Source organism: Oreochromis niloticus, linkage group LG20, assembly GCF_001858045.2.
Source record: "Oreochromis niloticus isolate F11D_XX linkage group LG20, O_niloticus_UMD_NMBU, whole genome shotgun sequence".
Classification (NCBI taxonomy): Eukaryota; Metazoa; Chordata; class Actinopteri; order Cichliformes; family Cichlidae; genus Oreochromis; species Oreochromis niloticus.
Genome location: NC_031984.2, coordinates 9,974,931 through 9,994,668, shown reverse-complemented (window position 1 = coordinate 9,994,668; position 19,738 = coordinate 9,974,931). Strand labels below are relative to the sequence as shown.

The 19,738-nt window shown below is 39.8% G+C and overlaps 2 protein-coding genes across 2 annotated transcripts; both read left to right on the top strand.

The window, feature by feature from the left end:
• The first annotated feature begins 310 nt into the window (after positions 1-310).
• Positions 311-4,856, top strand: LOC102081483 (ubiquitin-conjugating enzyme E2 variant 1). The gene is made up of 4 exons (XM_005448466.3): positions 311-439; positions 1,431-1,579; positions 2,532-2,657; positions 4,252-4,856. Exons 1-4 carry the CDS (start codon positions 418-420, stop codon positions 4,396-4,398), a joined length of 444 nt encoding a protein of 147 aa, XP_005448523.1. The 5' UTR covers positions 311-417; the 3' UTR covers positions 4,399-4,856.
• Positions 4,857-11,445: 6,589 nt separating this feature from the next.
• Positions 11,446-19,381, top strand: slc52a3-1 (solute carrier family 52 member 3-1). The gene is made up of 4 exons (XM_003438912.5): positions 11,446-11,591; positions 14,513-15,528; positions 17,370-17,493; positions 17,715-19,381. The coding sequence occupies exons 2-4, from the start codon at positions 14,540-14,542 to the stop codon at positions 17,925-17,927; spliced, it is 1,326 nt and encodes a 441-aa protein (XP_003438960.1). The 5' UTR covers positions 11,446-11,591; positions 14,513-14,539; the 3' UTR covers positions 17,928-19,381.
• The last annotated feature ends 357 nt before the right edge of the window (positions 19,382-19,738 follow it).

Here is a 19,738-nt window from a genome sequence, read left to right as displayed (position 1 = left end):
AGAACTGGCTGATTTAAAAACCCCTGGAGCAAAAGGGCAGTTAATAATATCTCTCTTTAATGAAATGACTATTAAAATAAGCACAACATTTTTTGATGCTCTGACAGAATTAAATCATTTAATATAGTGACCTGCCTTGGAAAGTATGCCAGGTTAGATTATCTGTAAATTAATCTGCTACTCTGACGACAACAACAACAACAACAACAACAATAATAATAACAACAACAACAACAGCAATACTACTACTACTACTACTACTACTAATAATAATAACAGTTCCGTTTTATACAGCCACATAGCTAATCAGTTTGCTTAAAGCAACAAAGGAAGCGCCGTTGCTGTCTTCTTGCTCGCGCACGCACCGCTGGCTACAATGGTAAAAGTGCGTGCTCGCTCCCGCTGTGTAGCGACAAGATGGCGGTCGCCGCCGGATCAGGTAAAACGGTTGAGACGTATTAATCACTGCGAAAAGCTATTTTTGAACAGTGTTGTCAATGAATTTTTACCGCGTGCCTGTTAGGTTTTATGATTAGATTGATTCTGCATTCAGACGCTGTGCTATGTTGTGTTATTACATAGAAGCTAAAACAAAGCTGAGGAGAATGAATAGGAAGCGATGCTAGTAGCTAAGCTATCTTAAGTTAGATAAAAGGACAGCAGGTCTCACTTCAGTGCTGTTTTATGGGCGTGGAGCCGTTACTCGCCAGCCATCAGCAAATATGAGACATTGCAACTTGTTTATGTATTTGTGTATTCATTTATACATTTTAATTTTAATAGTTTAATTTAGGATGCTGCTTAAATTACAGCATCCTGTTGTCAAACCACAGCACCGCCACCCCACCGGATAATGACAGCCTGTTTGCGACATCAGATTATTTACAGGCGCGATGTGTTGCAAACCGGGTGTGTAGCGTTACTTAAATGTCATCAAGAAATGCGGGTGCATCCCGCAGTAAGACGGTCTTCCTGCCCGGCTGTTAAACGTAAACAGTGACTGTACGTTTTCCGAGAGCTCATGAGGGAAACATGACCTGCGCTGAGCTTCACTGAGCTTCTCTGGAGACGCCGGTGAGCTGAGCTGAATTGCTGCAGCAGCTGGCAGTGTGACTGGGTTTGTTTGGATGGCTCTCTTAAGGGTGCAGCCTCGTCGTATCTTACTGCGGAGGCCAAGTGATGCGGCACCGCCGGAGCCAGATGCTCAAGTCTCACAGGACGTGAAAATAACACCTGCTCTTATCAAAAGGCTCACGCAGGCTGCAAAGCTGAGGCGTCCCTTATTTTTTTTCGGTCTTATTGAGTCATAACTTCATAACTGCAAGTCATTTTGTCTGGCACACTGCTGGCAGTTTTATTTAGCTTCATAAATCTACCTGTGGCTCTGGAAGTTTGCATGACTGAATGGCTGTGTGTTTGCCCACAAACAGGCGTTAAAGTTCCTCGCAATTTCCGGCTCCTGGAAGAGCTGGAGGAAGGTCAGAAAGGTGTGGGAGATGGAACGGTGAGCTGGGGCTTGGAGGATGATGAGGACATGACCTTAACACGATGGAGAGGGGTGATCCTTGGCCCCCCAAGGGTTAGTGGTGCCATTTTTAACACCTGGATGAGTACTTTGCAGGAGCAGGGGAGTGTTGACCAAGCCAAAAGATTAACAGTTACTTAAACCAAAGGTGTCAGGTTTGATTTGTGCATCGCATGATGTCGGGGAGCAAGTCAGGTCGTCCACTTGAAGAAGAGGAAAACATCGAGGCACTAACACTACTTTGCAATCCTTCGAATGATTGTTTTTGAATTAAAACAGAATAAATGTGAAGCAGAAGCACAATTAAACTCCTGACTAAAGACCAATTATCGCACAAGTTTGCAGCATAATGTTGTTTTTAATTGTTGACAGATGTCCCAGTATCTTTTTAGTTAGTTTGTAATTATAGGTATTTATAAATACTTTAAAAATTGCTCAGTGCTAAGCTGTAAAGTTGAAATGACCTATATGAGACTGTTATTTAAAAATGTTGTTTTTAAATTAATGACTGCAGTCCTTTGAGGACCTCTTTCACAGGACCATGGACATTACCGTATGTCAGACTGCAGCTGGGTCAGCCAGTTTGTCTTCCTCTACAGTGTATTCATTTACTGTGCGACTGGGTAAAACTGCAGCAGTGCTGTCACAGTTACAGCCTGTATGCAGGGAGCATAAAAAAATTTTGGCATACCACCAAATGTTTTGGCCAGAGCCAAAAATTGTAATAAAATTAGCAGTTATGTTAATTCTAGCAGACATTTTTGTTGATTAGATTAAAGCAAAAGGCACAGATTTGTGTAAAAACAAGGTACCGCAGACTCTTTAAACTCTCCCCAGGGCCTTTGTGAGTCAGGAGAAAAAAACCCTACAAGGGTATTTCCTGCCTTAGTTTTCACATGATGTTGTTGCACATAGTGAACATTGTGTACCAATTTTTTTTTTTTTTTGTTCTTCAAAGTTTGGTGTGCTGTCTTCTCACCTCTCCCTACCTTTCTTTGTTTAACAGACAAGCTATGAAAACAGGATGTACAATCTGAAGGTTGAATGCGGGCCAGGATACCCAGAATCACCACCTTTTGTCAGATTTGTGACAAAGATAAACTTGAATGGCGTGCACACCTCCAACGGTGTGGTATGTGAATTATTTATCATTATTTTTAAAATGATTGGCTCATTTTGGATGCACTCTGTGGAAGGAGCATCATATCTGCTCTGTGGAGTCAGATAAACAACTGATCAACTAGCTTAAACTGGCCTATCACTGATATGTCAGGATATATGATGTTTCTTATCATCTTATTGTTTAATACTCTCACTTACTGTTAGAATATTGGCTGAAATATCAATATAAGATTTTATTTACTCCTTAAAAGTCCCAAATGGTCGAGCTCTGCAGTTCTGTCTGGTTATGAGTTCATATCATCATGTTTAGAAGACGGCCATTGTATCCATGGAACAAGAGAATAATAGATGATTTACATTATGTACATCTAGATCTTTATTCAGATGTTTTAGGTTTTTCCAAGAGTTTTTTTTTTTTTTTTAAGATCTCAAAAAATTGGTAATGTGGGATCTTTCTTCCTAACTTACATGAGCACCATGCAAGTTAGGAAAAAAGATGAGGGCCAGTTCAGCCTTCATTCTTATTTAAAAACCCACTTTAAGACTTTTTTTTTTCACTTTTAATGCTGTATAATCTCCGAAAGAGGTGATTATTGTCTAATATGGTCATCTCAGGCACACTGCTCTACCTGTAAACACCCACTTGCTACTCAAACCTTTTATTTTACGTGGCAAAACGCTGGGGGGAAAGGATAAAATTGCTTGTTTCAGTCTGTGGATAAACTGAGAAGCTGTACCAAGGTAATTCATTAGATGAATAAGAATTGCTGTGAGCTATGGATCATGCAAAGCGGCACTAGTCTATTTGGAAATGGAACAGATACAAAGGTCCCCTTTTTTTGCACCTAAATAACATGACTTCCTCGCTTCTTTGTGGGTGGTTGCACTCATTTCACTTGGTCAAGCGTGTCAGTGCTCATTCATCTGTTGCTCTGCTTTTTTTTCTCTAATTGTATGCCCAAGGTTAATGTGTAAACCTTGACTTAAACACATTGCAGGTTAAAGCAGCAGTAAATCAGTTTCTATGAAAATAAAATAAATATGAATTTAATGGACCTGAACAATGAAATACATTTATTAAAAAATAAATAATTTTTAAAAACATTTTGGTGCTTTAAAAAGGTAAATCCAAGATGGGGGATAATTACGGATGATCTGATATCCTCGTGTCGGTGTTGTTCCCACATCATCATAATAAATGTTGCTCCAGGTTCAACATTGCAAGTGACCAATCACATTGTTGTGACGTCCTCCTTTTGTCAATTTGAAAAATACTGCCTTCAAAACATCTACTTCACTTGCGAGAAGAGAAACCGCTTCTGTCTGCCGATCCAGAAACTTGAATTCTTTGCAGTTCAGGATACTTAAGCATTATACATATTGTCCTTGCAGAGGCGGTTTCTCTTCTCGCAAGTGAAGTACATTTTTTGAAGGCGTTTGTTTTTTTTCGAGGTCGCGGATGACGTCAGGAGAAGGTGATTGGTCACTTGCAATGTTGAACCTGGAACAACATTATTTATGATGATGAAGGAACAACACCAACACGAGGATATCAGATCGTCCGATAGTTACAATGTCTAACTGCATCCATCTCCACCCTGCAGGTTGACATGCATGCAGTGTCTGCGCTGGCCAAGTGGCAGAACTCCTACAGTATCCGGATGGTGCTGCTGGAGCTTCGACGGCTCATGACCTGCAAGGAAAACATGAAGCTTCCTCAGCCACCTGAAGGGCAGATCTACACCAACTGAGCCCCTGCTACTTTTGACTCCATGTTTTCTTTTTGTTTCCCACTTGTTCCTCTCTCTTTGTTTTGCTTTCATCCCTTTATCCCATCCCCCGCCATGTGACATTCCACCTCCTGTCAACACCTTGGCTGAATGCACACACAACAGAAAACTTATGAATACAAGCAGATACATGCAGACGTACACACAGACACTGCTGTAAACACACACACACACACACACACACACACACACACACACACACACACACACACACACACACACACACACACTTATTAAGCCGTCATAAGTCATTCCAGCCCTCTGTCCTCTCCTATCACTGGAGCTCTGGGTGGACTCGAGTCTTCAGTCCACACCAGATACGATCATTCGAATACTGTACATCTTACTAATCTTTTTTTTATTATTATTATTTGTTTAAAAATGCAGATTGTACAATAACATAAATAATATTGAGTGTATCTCGTTGTGTGTTGACTTTTTTTGGATACATATCTTCATATCGATGCATGGGTGCTTCGAGGATAATTCTCCATCAGGGTGTACGTCTGAAACCTCTTATCCAAAACACATTAAATTTTTATTTTTATTTATTTATTTATTTCATGATGAGATATTTTATTCAGCCTGTGTTCACATGGGCTTACAAACAATTGACTGGATCTCAACAAGTGGGTGCACATGACTGTTAAAAGAAATTCTGTGTAAGAAAGGTCCAAAGTGAGCGATGCATATTCATGCTACTATATCTGATCTTAAGCAGATGTACTGTAGGTCTGCAGTTAAAGCATGCTCTAAAAATATAAAGGAAGCAAGCTACCTCTTTTGAGCCTGTATAAAAAAAGAGCAACTATCTAATGTGAATGTGTCTTTGCTCTTATAAATCCAAATTCATGCTTATCACATGGTTGTGGTGCTCGATCTAACTAAACTACAGGGCGGGGCATGTGAGTAACAAGTCATGCAAGTTTACAGGGAGGGTGACAATGCTGTTTAAATGTTCTTTAATGACCTTAGCAGTTGCAGTGGAAGATATGTAGACATGTAATTCATTTAACAGGAAAGCCTCTCCCTCCGGCCATATTTACACAGATACACAAGTCTTGCATTGCAATTATATTTAATATACCTCGATAAGCATGAAGTAACATCTCATGTTACTCATGTTGTTTTGGCACCTTTATGGTAATTGAAATAATTAGAAACCTGAATAATAAAATGCGCGCTCACCCAAAAATGTTCAATTTAATTAATCAAGATTAAATAAATGGGGTTGTCCAAACGGACCATTTGTTCCAATTTTGACTAACCCTAAAGGGACTTGCTAGGCAAGACACTCAGTGTAGAAAGCTTCGGTCGCTGCTCAAATACAGTGTAGTAGTGCCTCTCAGTAATGACTAAATATTATAAAACGTTAATTTTTTTTTGTAATTTAATTGACAAAGATAAACTTGTAAATATTCTGTATTCATTTCATGTGAAATAGGTCAAGACTTTATCTTAATTTTGATCATAGCTTGTCGCTCATGAAAATCAGAAATCCAGTAAATGAGTAGTTTGAATAAACTATTATTCATACAGTATAAATACTGCAGTCTAATACATTAAACCACTATGATGAGTGACTATGCTGACTTGACAGATGTCCAGATGATGACCATTGACACCCTTAAGCCACCGAAGGTCACTGCTGAAAAGGCCGGCTGTTTGTAAAGTAGTGTATTAAAGCATATTAACGGAAAGTTGACTGGGGAAAAGACTGATAGGAAAAGACGCACAAACACTGATGACTGCAGCCTCGAGAAGAGTTCAAGAAGGATCTTCACAAGAAATAAATTGAGGCTCTGTATGTCCCCAAAGAACCACCATGCACAGGTATCTTCAGGAAAGAAACTATGTCTGTCGCATTTCTAATCTCAAACTACTCCAGAACCAGGGACAATGTCAGAAGCATCTCACCTGGACTAAGGAGAAAAATGAACTGGACAGATGCTTCTGATTTATAAAGTCAGGTCCTAAAGTCTGAAGGGAGAGTGCAGAGGTTCAGAATCCAAGGTGCTTGAAGTCCAGTGTGAAGTTTCTGCAGCCTGTGATGATTTGGGTACCATGTCATCTGCTGATGTTGGTTGTGTTTGGTTAACTGGAGCTATAAGCCAAAATAATCAAAATGAATAAAACAAACAAACAAAAAGCAGAAAGCCACCACAACACCCCACAGCTGCTGAGCTCCGTGGTGGATTGACGTCATTTGCTACAGATTCTGTCCACTGAGAATTTATTCCCAGAGAAATGATTCAAATTACATTAAATTTGTTTCTCTAACATCTCCAAAATGCGGTCTGGCTGTCAGTTTGCATAAAGGCTGAGCTGACTCTACAACAACAGACTGTAGCCTGGTTACAGGTTAAAAAAAAATCAAGCCACTAACACCTTTAAAGATGTGTGACTGGAAACGATAACTTCCTCGAAAACACCATTGTTCTCTCACTTTGTTAAACGTACAAGTGCTTTTTGTTCTCAGCTTAGAATATTTTAGCACGTCTTAGAGTTAAGTAAAGCCTGACTCTACTTTTTGTACAGAGTGTGCTTTCTGCATTAGTTACAAGTGATAAACACACTTGAAAAAGGCAAAAGCTTTTGATATTATATACATTTTTGGCCTTTTATACATCTACCACATAGTACTCAATGCTTTTAAGCATGTGGGTCATGTGTGTGACCTGGTGAAGTTCACACAAAACATCAGAATGGAGAAGTTGAAGTGACTTAAAATGTTGTGTGGTTGTTGGTGTCAGAAGGGCTGATCAGAGTATTTCAAAACTGTTTAGAAACTACTGGGATTTTCAAACACAATCATCTCCACAGATTAAATGGGATGTTCTGAAAATAAGAAAATATCCAGTGAGCTACAGTTCTCTGAAGAAAATACCTTGTTCATGTAAGAAGTGGCCAAACTGCTTTGAGCTGATAGAAAGGAAACAGCAACTCAAATAACCACTTTTTACAACTGAGCTGTGCAGAAGAAAATCCCTGTACTCACATGTTGAAGACGAATGTCACTCCTGTCAGTTAAGAACATAAAATTAAGCTACAATTTGCACAGACTGCCCTAAACTGGACATAGATCCATCCTGCCTTGTATCAACAGTTCAGACTGCTGGTGTAATAGTGTCGGGAATATTTTCTTGCACCACTTTTAGCCCCTTAGTACCAAGTGAGCATCATTTAAACCCCACAGCCTGTGTCTGAGCACGTTCGTCCCTTTATAACTGCAGTGTGACCATCTTCTGCTTCTGGCAGGATAACATATCATTTCAAAAATCTCAGATGATGCCAAACTGGTTTCTTGAACCTAACAATGAGTTTACTGTTCTCAAATAGCCTCCACAGTCACCAGATGTCAGTCCAATAGAGCACCTTTGGGAGGTAGTGGAACAGGAGATTTGCGTCATAGATGCGCAGCTGACAAATGTGCAGCAGCTGTGTGACGCTCTCAAGTCAATATGGACCAAAATGTCTGATGATTGTTTCCAGGACCTTGATGAAGCTGTGCCACGAAGGATTTAGGCAGTTATGCAGGCAAAAGGGGGTCCAACCCATAATGAGAAAGATGTACCTAATCAAGAGGCTGGTGAATATATAGTCAGTAATATTGGTTTAAAAAACTATTAGGCAATGCCAAAATACTAAGCTCTATAATAATTAATATCTGCTAGGACATGTATCGTACAGTTTTATGACTCCTGTGAGGCTAAAAAAAACTGCCCTTTGAAAAGCATTTATTTTGAAAAGTCTGATACAAATAAATGCTGCTGATACAAGAGGAGTGCTTTTCTGTAGTCACAGATACTTCAGTCTGTTTTTAGGCTTACCAAAAACTGCAAAACTCCACATGCACGAGAACCTGTTGTGGTTTTAAAGATGGGGTGAAAATAGCAAAAGTAGATCTAAAAAGAGTTAAGCCTCGAGTAAAATTAAAACAGAAAGCAGAACTGACACACATGAGCTGTGAGAAAGGAGAAGGAGAAAAAACAAGCACCTGTTTGTCTGGGCAGATTATGCAAACTAAAAGCCTAATTTTGTTTTATGAAAACTCGCTGTGGAACACTGTTTGTGCTGTTTCACGGAGACACTGGGAAAACACAGGGAAACATCATCATCATTAGGCTATTATTAATGAAATCCTCTTCTGTAATGAGAAGTCAAAATGAGTCAGTGTTGGTGGTGCTCTCAGGCATCCAAACAGGTCTGAGCCGGTTATAAAACAACGTACTTGACTGTTTTGCACTAACAGGAAGTGAAACACAAGTATGTCAGTACAAGTTTTGACAGAGCCAGCAGACGTCATCACATCAGTCATCTCTTAGCCCCTGGCCACAGTTCCTCCTGTGCGTAATTCAAATGCTTATTAAGTGCTTTTAAGGGTCCCTCCCATGTTTGTGGTTGATTTCAGGTTTCTGTAAAAACCAGCCCCAGGATGCTCTTTCTATCACAAACTGTTGCCTTATTTATATCCTTATTTTCTTGATTGATTGTTTGTTATTTTATCATTTTAAAACCCTTTTTATCCTGTATTTTCTTACAAAATGTAAAACTAGTTACATCTTTTACTTTGCTTTATACATAGCAAATTAACACAGTGCTTTATTATGAATAGTACTGTATTATTCTTACTGCTAATATTATCATCATTGTATCAATCCAGCTGAAATGTCGGCACTTCCCAAAAAGATACTGTTTACCAAATAAGACAGTCCATCATCAGCACAGTATATTGATATATTTGGGTTCATTTGACAGAATAAATTTAATTTTATAAATATTCATCCTTGTTCAGCAGAGGATGACTCCTACTGCCGTTGTTAATCCCAAGATCTTTTTCCCGTTGCTCCATCAGGAAGCTCTACTATTACAGAGACTGTAAAGACATTTCAAAAACATTATCTTTTAATAAAAAAACAAAAAACAAAAACATGACAATTATGGCATTTGTCATTATGAAATTTAGTCTTGACATTAATGTAACTTTGAAGTTAATGATGCTACTGATCTGTAGTGCCATCTTCAGCTCTACAGCGTGATAGCCTTTATATGAAATTGCCCACCCCTCTAAACGCTCGCTTTCTTTAAATGTGGGTGTTACATTTACAAGAAGAGCAGCCTGAGATGTCTGAAGAAAGACTTTAACCATGTGTTTCAGCAAGTCTACAGGCACTTCTTGCAGCTAAGCAACACAAACAGCATTTACTGTGTTTATGAATCAGATGTAAACCTCTCCATGACCAAGAACAGAAGTGCATTTTATTTTTAAAAAAGAAATTAGCAGCTTCACTACAGTTTGGCTCTTTGTAAAGATCTCCACCGGGGTGAACTGGACCCTGTGACGGGCACACCACTATCAGTTGTGTATTATACAGCTAATGTTTGCATACTCACTCACAGCTATACTAACCTCATTTGATGACCACTAAACACGCAAAAAATCATCACGTTTAAAATAAAACAGCCACAGATGAATAAAAACAGAATAAATACAAATTTGCTCTAAAGTATGGAGGACAAAAAAATCCCATTTAAATAAATTAATGCAGAGATAATGCAAACATGATTCAAGTTTTTCCCTTAGCAGTACTACTTTCTGTTATTGCTTTTCATTTGACTGAAGTTTTCGTGCAAACATCCAAAATTTTGGATGTTTAAAAAAATATCACCAGTTTAATTTATATTTTTTGCTTTGTTTGGACAGCCACAAATGTGTTATTTCATAGTTTTGATTTCATAGTTTTGATGTCTTGAAAAATAGATGAATAAATGTGTCCAGATTCTCACATGGTTACAATAAATTTTACTCTGTCACCCTTCCACTGTAAACATTAAAAACCTACTGATTATATTGAAAATTGGATCCATATGACAGTATCTGAAACAGTTTAACTTATTTGCATAAATACAGATTTTATTTAGTGACCCTATGATGTGTTACGGCTCAGTCACATAGTATGAAATGGAAAGCAACCTCTTTGTAAATAGGAAATATTGGTGATTGCAATGAATTTCTGCTGCCAGCGACTGATCAGTTTCAACATCAAAACTGGTGACCTGGAGGTTGAGTGTGGAAGCTCACTGCATACAGTCATAAAAAGTTTGGTCATGCTGCAGTCTCCAGTCTGGACTCCAATCCTGTCCAGTCCAGTTTTCCCTGATGTGACTGTAGCATTAGTGAGTTCAGCTCAGTTTACCAGAACAAGGTATTTTGGCTCTGTTTTACAGGAGGACCATGATGTTTTAATACCAAATATACACAATGAAGTGGCTACTTTTCCCAGAATAATTTGGCACTCATGTCTTTCACAGGCTGCTTTGTCACAGGTCTGCAGCTCGGTGACAAATCACCGATTTAGCTCACACTTGTGACCAGTAGAGGGCAATGTAGTATTAAGCTCCCCTGACTTAATCTGATTTCATCAGTTCAGTGTGATATTTAACAGTTATGTGACCATGGAGGGTGAAATATGTTTCTGTAGAGTTGGAAACATGTTGAAGTGTATATATTAGAGGTATTGGAAATATAAGACCCCATAAACCTCATATTGTGTTTCACTTTGAGCTACAGGTTGGTCTTGTCAATTAATATGAGCCTTGTTTGTGAGCTTGTCTATATTTTGGCAAACTGGCACCATGTAAAACAAGCTGAATTAGATATTAGGAGTTCTTTTTTGAGACTTCCTCATGAATATATTGAACAAAAATGTCTTTTATAATTTCCAAGCAGGTTTTTGGAGGCTTGTTTGTCATTCACTGTAGATATAAAGGTAAGTCTGGAAGTTTAAATTCACTCAATCTAAAAAATACAACTATGTGTCTCTGTTTAATTATGCTGAAGGCTGAATTGTGAACTCCCTCCTGTAGCTGCTTTTGAACAGTCAAAGATAATTATCACTTTTATTTTTTTATTGTTTTATTCTTTAGTTGTCTGTGCGAGCTCCTCAAAGTGCAGCAAGACTAACTTGACCTTAATAAAGGAAGACACTACCCCCTGTTATCTGGTGGAGCTGATCATTGGTGCTGGAGTGGACTCTGACCTACACAGCAGCCACACGAGTCCCACCAGTATGTGCTTACGGAAGACCAGTCACTAATCTTTTTGTAAGATGACAGCAAGTCCTATTCAGCGCCTCCGAGGATTAAAACAACTTGTAAGTACATTTTTGTGTCTAACAGGAAGTGCATTTACTCGAGAGCTCAGTACTGAGTGCGTGCAAACACTGTAATTTCTGTTTTTCTTTTAACCTCCTTATCTCAACTGACTACATCATTTAAAGTATAATACTGTGTTTGTCAGCAACCTCAGTGACAGCTTCTTCAAATTCCGTTTATCACAAGACTGCCTTCTGACTTATTTCATCATGAGATCAGTTTGAAAGCCACAAGCATGCAGAAAGACAGAATGAAAGTATGAATAGGAAGAGAGCATGGACATGCCCGTTTGTTGGATTCCTCGACAATGTCTGAAAGTAATGTGAAAATTGTATCAGCCACTGCACATGTGAACCCTTCTTAATGCTGAAAAGGTTGTTATTTATTTTGGGTAATGAATAACTACCACCACACTGTGGAAATGATGAGTTATCAGGTATCAGTGGGATAAAGGTATTTCTGTTTTATGCTGATTTATATTTGTAACATGGGTCTACATTTATTTTAACTGCTGGATATTTGTTATGAAGAAACAAAATATAGCATCAGAAATATAAAATACGATCCATTTCAGCAAATTAACTACAAAGTAGCGATGAGTTGCTTCAGCTTTACTGGCTACAACAATAAAACACATCTCAGGCATGAAAATCTATACAGGTGAGGAAAGCATGACTGACAGTGTGGCAGACAGCGGCACCACAGCTACTGCTTGTCACATTATTTAGCTTCTAGTTTACTTATATTGTCAGCAGTTGCTGTACAAATGAACAGGTTTCTGTTTGAGATCTCTGTCTGTTGGTACCGTTAACCTGAACTCAATATCTGGAAGAACTTGAATTTCTTCATGTGACATTTATCTTAACTCAAGAATGAGCTTATCAGATGTTATTGGTCAATGATCAAGGTTGCTGTGACCTCACAAAATAAGTTTTAGATCATAGCTCTTAGACTGCGATGGCATTTTGTATGTAAAAGGTCAAAGGTCAAGTTTAGACCTCAACTTCCTTCCTTACTGGCTGAGGCATAAAACCAGAAGGGAGTAGTTATAATTTGTTTCAAAAGAACAAATTATAACTCTATGTTGGCATTCCTGGGCCACACATGCAAGAGCTTACTAAGAGCTTAATAATAACCATTATTATTATGATTATTAGGGCCTTCGCACTGAGAGTGCGAAGGCCCTATTGTATCTGCTCTGTTTATTATTATTATTATTATTACATATGAGCACTGGGAAATGGCTCTGTAGCGCCACCTATGCCTTGTTAAATGCAGCCCTACTAACACATTGTTTGAGCTACATGTATGAAATCTGGCACACATGTGTATCATGCCAAGACGAACAAAAAAGTCAGCGGGCCCATTGACGCAAACCCAACAGGAAGTCCGCAATTTAGAAGTGAAGGTGACATTTTGGCTCTAATTTTGCCATTTCCATGCCTCGAACTTTTTCGAACTCCTCCTTGAGATTTGGTCGTATAAGCTTAATATTTGGTCAGTGTCAACTACACACGTGGGCCATATTAAATTGCGGAGCTTTTGAGTTTTCGCGATACAGTGAGGCCGTGGCGCCACGGCGACTTTCGATGACTCGCTATGAAAATCTTATTGTCTCTCATTCCCTCATACATTGTCCGATCTGGACCAAAGAGCACACATATGATAAGGCTCCACCCCTGAACATAATTCAACTGCCATATTTGACACCAGGGAGAGCACCACTTAGTGGGAACAGGAAATGTCATGTTTTACACTTTGGGTACAGTATAGTGCAGCCTCAAATTTCTCCAGGAAAGCCTTAAGGAGTTGGTCTTGGGTTACAGTGAAAACTGTGACTTTTCGCGAGAGGGTGTGACCCCAGCAGTATGGCGAATATTGATGTCTCGCCATGAAGAAACAAATTAGTATAACTCAATGAAATCCAGTCTGATCAGAACCAGACTTTACAGGCATGATTTCAGACCCGCCCTGAACAGATTGATGTGCCCATTGTCAGGAATACGCAGAGCGCCACCTAGTGGGATAACTATAATCATGATTGAATGAGATGAAATGTTAGCTGGTGGTTAAATGCATGAATTCCATCAATGTGACATCAGACCGGACGTGCTGGTTTTAGGTGTTGGGAATGGCTCGACGCGTCGGGGTGCGAGGGCCCTCGTAACGCTGCTTGCAGCTTTAATTATTATTATTATTGTTATAGACCAGGGGTCTCAAACTCAAATGAGCTGTGGGCCACTGTTGTTATCTCAATGAAGAAGTGTTTAAGTAGTACAAACAAACAAACAAACAAACAAACAAACAAACAAACAAACAAGAAAACACCCACAAATATTTCAGAAAATTTAGTGTTTTTTCTCTTCGTTTTTTAAAATTTCAAATATTGTATAACAAGACAAAACTACAAATGTGAATGCAGGTTTTTTTTTTCCTCACACTTAACTGAAGCCTTTCATTGAACTACCAAATAAACACATTGCTATTATATTTCTGGTCAGATACGTGGCAGCGCTTCCGCTGTAATTTTGTTTGTGTTTAACAAAATAAAAATGCGGACATAAGTGGACACATTAGTTTTTGACTGCTAGTGAAAATTGTTTACAAATAACTCTCACTGAACTAACACAGTCAATCGCTCAACATGTTTGTACTCTCTGCTCATATTGCCTTCATATTAAATATTTTTTTGCTTTTTAAAGAACTTATTTTAACATTGCACTCAACAGCAAACAAATCCTCCCTAACAAAGAAAAATAACTTCAAGAGCCAAACTGCATTATATTTCTTCACGTCAATATACGGGCCGCGAGTTTGAGACCCCTGGTATTTACCCTGAGTTTGGGAACACCCAGACACAACAGCATTACATAGCACTTTTCTTACATACTGATGCATCATTATTAATGTATCTCCTCAGACTTTTTCACACTGATCCACCTGCAGTATGGCTCTGCTCGTCCACTTTCTGGCCTGCGCCTTTGGCGTTGGCTCCTGGGTGGCTGTGAACGGACTGTGGGTGGAGCTGCCGCTCATCGTCAACGCACTCCCTGAAGGCTGGGATCTACCCTCCTACCTAACAGTAATTATCCAGTTGGCCAACGTGGGACCTCTGCTGGTCACCCTGATGCACAAACTGTACCCGGGGTGTCTTAAAGAGCATATTGTCATTTACTCCATCCTCTCCATCGGTGTCCTGTCCTGCATCCTGCTTGCCTTCTTTTGGGACAGGACCACGATTTTTATAGGGGCATCACGTAGCACAGCTTTCTTTATAATGACTTTCTTCCTTTCCCTGGTGGACTGCACTTCTTCAGTTACCTTCTTACCTTTTATGATGCAGCTTCCAGCAAAATATATCACCACTTATTATATTGGAGAGGGGCTAAGTGGTTTCATTCCTGGTGTAGTTGCTCTAGCGCAGGGTGTGGGTATGGCCAAATGTGTCAACTCTTCTGAGACAGCAGGAAACCACACAGGATCATTACATACGGAGTATCTTCCCCCAAACTTCTCCACCAAGGTGTTTTTCTTCATCCTAGCAGCCATGATGTGCATAAGCCTGGCTGCTTTTGTTGCACTGAACAGACTCCCTCGGACATACGAGCTGTCCACTGAGAACCTTGTGCAGGATACAGTGGTGTCTATCAGCTCCAATCTGGATAACTCAGGGGCTGATCTTGATGGAGGAAGTGTAAAAAACAATGGTGAGGAGGTTGCCCAGGGCAGACATCTGGTGGCAAAACTTTCCGTGTACCAGCTGACCTTCATTTACTTTCTGGTGGTGTGGGTTAATTCTGCAACCAACGGCCTGCTTCCCTCTGTGCAAACATACTCCTGTATGCCGTACGGGAACCTGGCCTATCACCTCTCTGCAGCTCTGGCATCAGTGGCCAACCCAGTGGCCTGTACTCTTGCAATGTTCATCCAAAACAGGTAAAAAATATTTTATTATTGTAAGTCTGTCTGAAACCAAAACTCAAGTGTCCCGATGAACACCGAAGAAAATTTTACTTCCTCCGTTCTTCCTAATGTTTGTCCAGTGTGAGAAATGAGGGCCAACAGCCACAGTTCTCAGTCTCTGGAAAAAACATATTTCAAAGCTAAGAGAGAGCCAATGACAATCTGATTTCTGTTAAAAAAACAACAACAACACTTGGAGCAGAGTCTTTCTTAGTAGATGATGAATTATGGAAAAATAATCCCTCAACTGCTCATTAATTAGTCCAGCTGTAAAGTTGAACCATCTTTTTATTTTAAACTGGATGTGACATGCAAGTAGAGAAACTGAGGGACACTGCAGACTTGTATGGTAACACATTCAGTCATACAGTAGGCCCACCATAAATATACTCTCATTCCTATTCTAATGTGACTCTGAATTGAAGCATGACATAACGTGAACATCATATTCAATCCGTATACTGGTGACAGAGATCATAAAGTGATTAGAAAATTGTTTATTGAAGTCATAAATAAAGGAAATGCAAGTTTAAGGCACCTCTGCAATGGCTTCATTTTTCAGACTAGGAGGAGACACAAAGCCAGCCTCAGGGGGTCACAAGCTAATGTACTTCTTGTGTCGGTCCCATACCTGGATAAATGCTCGAATCAGGAAAAGCATGCAGGGTAAAATCTGTAGCAAATCAAAAACACGTGGATAGATTTGCTATGTTGGTAAATAGTTTACAGATGCATTTACTGAACATAACTCATAACTCATAAACCCTGGTCCTCTGGCCTGCAGGTCATGGGTCCACAGCTTGATCTGCAATAGACACTGGAGAGTATATAATGGACACTGAAGAACGGCCATCTAATTTAGGGTCGTGGGAGGAGTGGAGCCAACCTGGACAGGTTGCCAGTCATTGCAGGGTTGTCAGAGAGAGACAGATGACCATTCATGCTTTTTCACACCCAATTTAAAGTTAGCATAACATGCATGCACATGTTTTTGGATTGTGGGAAGAAGTACCCACACAGAGCTGAGGAGAACATGCAAACTCCACAAAGAAAGAAAGCTGTCTGGCTGGCAGACTCAAACCCAGGAGCGTCTCACTATGAGGCAGCAGTGCTTATCACAGCACCTGCAAAAAGTAGATCAGATTGTAAAATGAACCTACTGCTCCTCTAATCTATGACGTCAGTAAACACTTTCCTGTTAATAATATAGTCTCAATCTTTAGTCACATCTTAGAGCACAAAGGCTGTTGTGACGATTAGAGTTAAAAAAGGCTGATTAAGCAGTGTTTGTTTTAGAGTAGCAACAGTGTGATTGACAAGAATGCATAATGTCTTTCATCAGTTTCCCCCTTTACACATCTTGTTTGCTTTCAAAACACCAAGATGGTGATGGTTAAAATGCTCAAGTTGAAGTTTCACAACAGTGTGGGTTTGCTCTGCCCACAGCTTCCCGCTGTGGGCCTGCACTGGCATGTTTACTGGGTATGATACTACAGCACCTTAGCATTGAAGATGAAAACACATTTTTCATCTCATTTGGATTCCCCAAGTCTTAAATGTTCTAAAGAGGAGTGTGGATTTTATCCCCCATCATGTTTTTTGTAATCTCTTTGGAAAAGATGTGTTTACCATACAGCAAGCGAACTCTACTTTAGTGTGCTTACAGGTACCTGGTTATTATTAACAAGTTTTTTTCCACTCAAATATTTGCTTGGGCACAAGGTCCATTGAATTATTCATCTGAAAGACAAGTTGCCTTTGGATTCCAAGAAATTAACTAACTGCTGCTGATAACAGACGTCTTTTGCGCCCAGGTCGCTGGTCTTTCTCGGCCTTCTGGCGGTGGTGGGGACGGGATTTGGCAGCTATAACATGGCCATGGCAGCTATGAGTCCCTGTCCCTTGCTTCATGGGTCTGCAGCGGGAGAGGCGATAATTGTGAGTGAAACACAAGCATGCTCTTTAAGAGAGGTGTGTACAAAATTACAAAACCTCCTTCATAAACGTCCTGAGCGTTGAACTCTGCTCACTCATAACTTATGATGAGGCAACATCATTATGTGAAATCAGAGTCTATTTTTCAGTCACAAACACTGTTAAAATAATGATTAACACCCAAATGAGCTGCTGAGTCTCTGTTCTTGTTTTGCTCTCACCAGGTGCTCTCATGGCTCTTCTTTACTGGGACATTGTCTTATGTCAAAGTCATGGTGGGTGTCATCCTGAGAGACCGGAGCCACAACGCTTTAGTCTGGTGTGGAGCTGCGACACAGATGGGTTCACTAGTGGGCTCCGTGATTATGTTCCCGCTAGTTAACATTTACCAGCTCTTTAAGTCAGGAGACTTCTGCAACACCGAGTGCCCTCTATGACCACAGTACTGATGACGAGCTGCAGACTTTATTAGATTAATTTAATCTTTTTTTGCTGAGATGTAGATGAAAGGTACTCTCATGGCTATAAACAAAAAGTGAAGCCAGAACTGTTTCTGGCATGTCACTCCTTCACTAACAAACATGCTGCATCTTGTTTTTAATCAAGGCACAAACTAACACACAAAAGAGAGAGTGGTTATGCAGTCCTGTGAAAACCAAATACACTCTATGATTCAGTTGTTTGTATGACCACCTTTAGCGGCAATAACTTGAAGTAACTGTTTTCTATATGACTTTATTGCTCTCTTGCATTGCTGTGGCCCACTCTTCTTTACTGCCTTGCTTTAGTTCACTGAGGTTTGCAGGCATTCATTTATGCACAGCTCATAAATCCACAGTATTTCAATCAGGTTTAAGTCTGGACTTTGACTGGGTCATTGCAACACCATGATTCTTTAATTTCTAGTCCTTCTCTTGTAGATTTGCTGCTGTGCTTGGGATCATTGTCCTGACAAACTTTAACTGTCGGACAGATGGCTTTGCATTTGGCTCTAGAATATTTTGGTGTACAGAGGAATTCCTGGTTGACTCAGTGAGTGTAAGGTTCCTAAGTTCTGTGGCCTCAAAACAAGCCCATATAATCACCCCTCGTGCGCCGTGCTGACAGCTGGAATGAGGTGTTTGTGCAGACATGTGATATGCGTCAAATGTGGCGCTGTGCACTGTGGCTAACCATCTCGACTGCTTCTTGTCTGTCCAAAAGACATTGTTTCAGAAGTCTTGTGATTTATTGCAACTTTGCAACCTGTGCTGTCATGTTCATTTTAGAGAGAAGAGACTTTCTCCTGTCAGCCTTCCAAACTATATTTGTTCAGTCGTTTTCTAATTTTTTATCGTTGTGAACTTTAACATTTAACATACTAACCGAGGCCTGTAAGGTCTGAGATGTAGCTCTTGAGGTTTTTGCAGTCGTTGAGCATTGCAGTCTGACCTTGGGGTAAATTTACTAGGACATCCATTGCTGGGAAGATTGTGGCATTGTGCTAACACACACCTGAATGCTCCAGACCAGCAAACTGCCCAAACATTAGCTTTTATAGAGGTGGTCACACTTGCTGCATTTGATTAGCAGCACCTGGCTGCTTCACATCATCTTAATTCCTGGGGTAGCAGTAAAGGTGTGCTTAGCCCTTCAGAGAGTCCTGTGAAAACTTATTTTTCCCCTCACATGACTCCAGTCTTTCAAAACATCACAACATGTCATTTTTACATTTTTTCTTTGAGCTGGCAAAACCAACATGCTTGTTAGTGAGCTTCAGAGGTGAATTAACCTTTTCCCAGACATACGACTAGTTTAAATTTTGCATGTTTTTGTTGCTCAAATTATGTTTACTTTGCAATGTTGTGTTTATTAAACATGTTTGGATTTGTAAATAAATATAAGAAGTTTACTGTGGTGTTCAGCTGTTTGATTGGATCCTATTCTTTCAAAAAGTTGCTTGGTCCAGTTATGAAACTGTTACAATATTTGGCCACTAGATGGCACAAGCATTCTTTTAAGACATGTCGGTTCACAATCTACAGACACCGAGTGACCACAAATCCTTCTACGTGAAATACAGTTTACTGGGTGCTCGGAACAATAAAAGGGGTTAAACAGATTGAAAGCTCATATTTATGCAGCTATTATGCGGGATGTTTTGCTTTTTAAATCACCCATGTATAAAATGAAAATGTCATAAAAACAGGTGGTTGATGCATTTTATTATCTGTGGAGATGATGGACAGACTGACGGGACATGGACGTC